Genomic DNA, 3,980 nt, shown 5'->3' on the forward strand with positions numbered 1-3,980 from the left:
TATTACCATGATTACAAAATGTATAATTAAATGAGTTGTTATTTCTACATTTTATACATTTTGTAACTCATTTATAGCACTTCATTTTATAGCAACTGATTTTGTTATTTACAACCAATATTATTACCATGATTACAAAATGTATAATTAAAATGAGTTGTTATTTCTACATTTTATACATTTTGTAACTCATTTATAGCACTTCATTCTATAGCAACTGATTTTGTTATTTACAACCAATATTATACCCACAATATTTTGTTTGTAAAAGCACATTTTATACATTGGTAACCATGATCTTAGATGCTAAAGCTCAAACCTACAAGTATACATTGATAATTGATTTACCTTAGGCTCTCTACTAATTTACAAGATAACCTACTCAAACCTCATTGGCCTGTAACGACAAACAATTTTTTGAATTTTTTTTAAAATTGAGTAATATGCTGGAAAATTGAAAAAAATGCAGCAATCCTATGCGGCTATGCGTCCTTGAAATGTTAAGATGTCAAAGACCACAGATAGCTTCTCAACAAAATCTTTATGGTAACTTTTTCAAGTAAAATCTAATTACCAGTAATCACCACATGAGCAGGTCCCATTCTTGAAATGGTGGAATCTGTGCATATCACGCACAATAATTTCTCTGCCTGTCACGAGTGAAATGTACTTGGTTGCATTGTGGCAATCACCACAGACACGAAGATTTTTTCGAATATGTATAGGTACCCCATGATTTGTATTCAAAAGACCAAATGCAATGGCTAGTTTCTCACTGTGGCTGCTAAGCAATTGCTCCTGTACATCGGCTTCTACATCATGTACAGAATTGGTATCAGGAACATAACCTACAGATTTTATCCTCTCAATAAGTGAATCCAGATAAGCATAAATCTCTCGTGATTGAGGATGGAGTGTGCTTCCAGAATGGAAAGTATGAAACTCATTTCTTAGCTCCACTAAACTACAGCCAGGGGTTTTACGAAGACCCTTCTTGTCCATCATTGAACGCACCTCAGCTACTTTATCCCACATTGACGCTGCAGAATATATATTAGCCAGCAATACATGGTAACCACCATCATCTGGATTCAGAACAAACAACCTATCAGCTGCTTTCTCTCCCAATTCAATGTTCTTGTGGACTAGATGACCAGCTCGACCCAAAAGGTCCACCACAGCTCCATAGTGATCCATTGCAGGCTCCAAATTATATACTTCTTTCATCATTTCAAAGTAATACTTCCCATGTTCAACAAGACCTGAGTGGCTGCAAGCTGATATGATGCACAAAAATGTCACCTCGTTTGGTAGGATTGAACCTTTCAGCATTTCTGAGAAAAGTTTGAGTGCTGTTTCTCCGAGCCCATGTGTCCCATATGCATCTATCATGACATTCCAAGTTGTCACGTGCCTCTCATCCATGCCATCAAAAAGCTTCCTTGCAGTATGAATTGCTCCACACTTTGCATACATGTCAACAAGAGCAGTCTTTACAAAAATATTTGTGTCCAAGCAGGTTCTTATCGCAAGTCCATGGATCCACTTTACCTGACGTAAATTGGATAACTCAGCTAAAGCAGGAATCACACAGACCAAAGTGAATGAATCCAACTTGATATTTCTTAATTGCATCTCACTAAAATAATTCAATGCCTCATTTACACAACCATTTTGTGCAAAACCTATGATCATGGCGTTCCAGGACACCCTAGTCTTATTATTTAAGCTGTCGAACAACTTCATTGCCTCGTCAACCTTCTTACATTTCGAATACATAGAAATTAAGGAATTCGTAACAGAGACATTAGAATCAAACCCCAATTGATCCGACATTCTATGAATGACCATACCCTTCTCTACATCTCCCAAGTCAGCACAAGCATGTATAGCTTCCATGAATGATACATCACTCGGGTCAATTCCTTCATCCAACATTGTCTCAAAAAGTGTCAATGCTTCCTGAGGATCCCCACTTTGAACATACCCATCAATCATAGAATTCCAAGTAACAACAGTCTTAGATTCCATCGAATCAAAAATCAACCTAGCAGTCCTCACTGCTTTACATTTTGCATACATATCAACCAATGCAGTTAACACATTCACATAACAATCAAAACCGGCCCTCAAAACATACCCATGTACAGATTTTCCCATAATCAGCTTACCCATATCCGCTAGCGCAGGCAAAACCGTGATCACTGTAATCCAATCAGGCTTCGTTCCTTCTTCCTGCATTCTCACAAGCAACTCTAATGCAATTTTAGCATACCCATTTTGAGCATACCCAAAAATAATAGCATTCCAAGAAGCCACATCTTTCTCAGGCATTCTATCAAACATCTTATATGCATCAAAAGTTTCCCTACATTTAGCATACATATTCATAACTCCAGTCATTGCAAACAAATTAAACGCATAACCATTAACAATCAACTGCCCTTGAATCTCCCTACCGCTTCTAATATCCGAATTATCACCACACAACTTCAACAAATACGTAAAATTATACACAATTGGCTCAACCCCATCACATTTCATCTTACAAAAAAACGAAAAAGCTTCGTCAATGGTGGAATTATAAGCATACCCTTTTAACATAGTATGGTAAAGAGCATCAAGTTTATCCTCAATTGGGTAAAAAACACGAGCAGCATCATCCATTGAATTGAATTTACAGAACAAACTAACAAGCTTAGTTTGAAAGAGATGTTCATTGTATAAATTATGTTTGTATATATGAGGAATAATTTGATGGAGCTCTTGAATTGAAGTGCAAATTTCGAGAAGAATTGCAGTTGGGTGTTTGTAAATATGAGAGGGAATGTAGACTCTTTGAGAAAGGGGAGGTCTTAAGAGAGAAAATGGTGATGGAGTAGTGGGTGAAGATGGTAGAGATAAGGTTTGCATTGAAATCATTTACTGGTTTAGTTCAGATTTTGCAGAAAATTGTTGGCAATTTGTTCGTTGGAGTGAACAGAGTTGCCGGGAAGAGTGAGGATTTTTGAGGTGGGAATTGAAGAAATGTTGGCGATGAGAGTGAGCCGAGCAGAGCAGATTTCAACATTATTATTAATACTATTATTAATGTTATTATTATTATTATTATTATTATTATTAATACTATTATTTATGTTATTATTATTAATGTTGTTGTTGTTATTATTATTATTACAATTATTATTATTACTATTATCAATGTTATTATTATTAATTTTGTTGTTATTATTATTACTATTACTATTATTATTACTAAGTGCATATACCATTGATTTAGGTGAGTGAAAACATAAATATACCATATTTAACATATGTTAATAGTAGAAAGATAAAAGACAACGGTTTACTTATATTTATTTCACAAAAGTTTTAAAATAAAATGATTTAATGAGTAATAATGATTTTACTTATAAATTTATCTTAATCATATATTTTTAACCCTAAAAATAATAATGATATACAAAGTACTACATGAAAACAATCTCTTTTTTTTAATTCTTAAATTGTATGGGAAGATTTGAAAAATAATTCAACTCAAAGAACTAACAATCAATACCCACATACATATAATGTTTCTACACATTGTGATTCTAATATCAAATGTTTATAAAAGAAATTGTTATTAATTGTTATTTATTATTATTATTTATTTATTTGAAAGAATTGTTATAATTATTAGAAATTATTAATTAATAATATTATTAAATATTAATTATTAATATTTTGAATTATTAAATATTAATAATGATAACTATTATTATTAATAAATATTAATTATTATTAATATTAATAATTATTAAAATTATTTTTAATATTAATAATTATTATAATTAATCAAAATAATAAATTATTATCATCAATATAATATTAATTATTATTATTATTGAATATTAATTATTATTATTGTTATTATTAATTATTATTTGAAAATAAGGCCCTGTTCTTTTGAGCTTCTGGGCAGAGCAGAGCAAATTAAA

General features: G+C 31.8%; 1 protein-coding gene across 1 annotated transcript; it reads right to left on the reverse strand.

The window, feature by feature from the left end:
- Positions 1-570: 570 nt before the first annotated feature.
- Positions 571-3,059, reverse strand: LOC110699482 (pentatricopeptide repeat-containing protein At1g11290, chloroplastic-like). Its single transcript, XM_021876975.1, has one exon. The coding sequence runs from the start codon at positions 2,920-2,922 to the stop codon at positions 571-573; it is 2,352 nt and encodes a 783-aa protein (XP_021732667.1). The 5' UTR covers positions 2,923-3,059.
- Positions 3,060-3,980: the final 921 nt, after the last annotated feature.

This window comes from Chenopodium quinoa, unplaced genomic scaffold (genome assembly GCF_001683475.1).
Source record: "Chenopodium quinoa cultivar QQ74 unplaced genomic scaffold, ASM168347v1, whole genome shotgun sequence".
NCBI classification, from domain to species: Eukaryota; Viridiplantae; Streptophyta; class Magnoliopsida; order Caryophyllales; family Amaranthaceae; genus Chenopodium; species Chenopodium quinoa.

What these genes read in the sequence shown, in the direction of transcription:
- LOC110699482 (XM_021876975.1), bottom strand. Translation starts at nt 2,922, where the DNA reads ATGATTTCAATGCAAACCTTATCTCTACCATCTTCACCCACTACTCCA.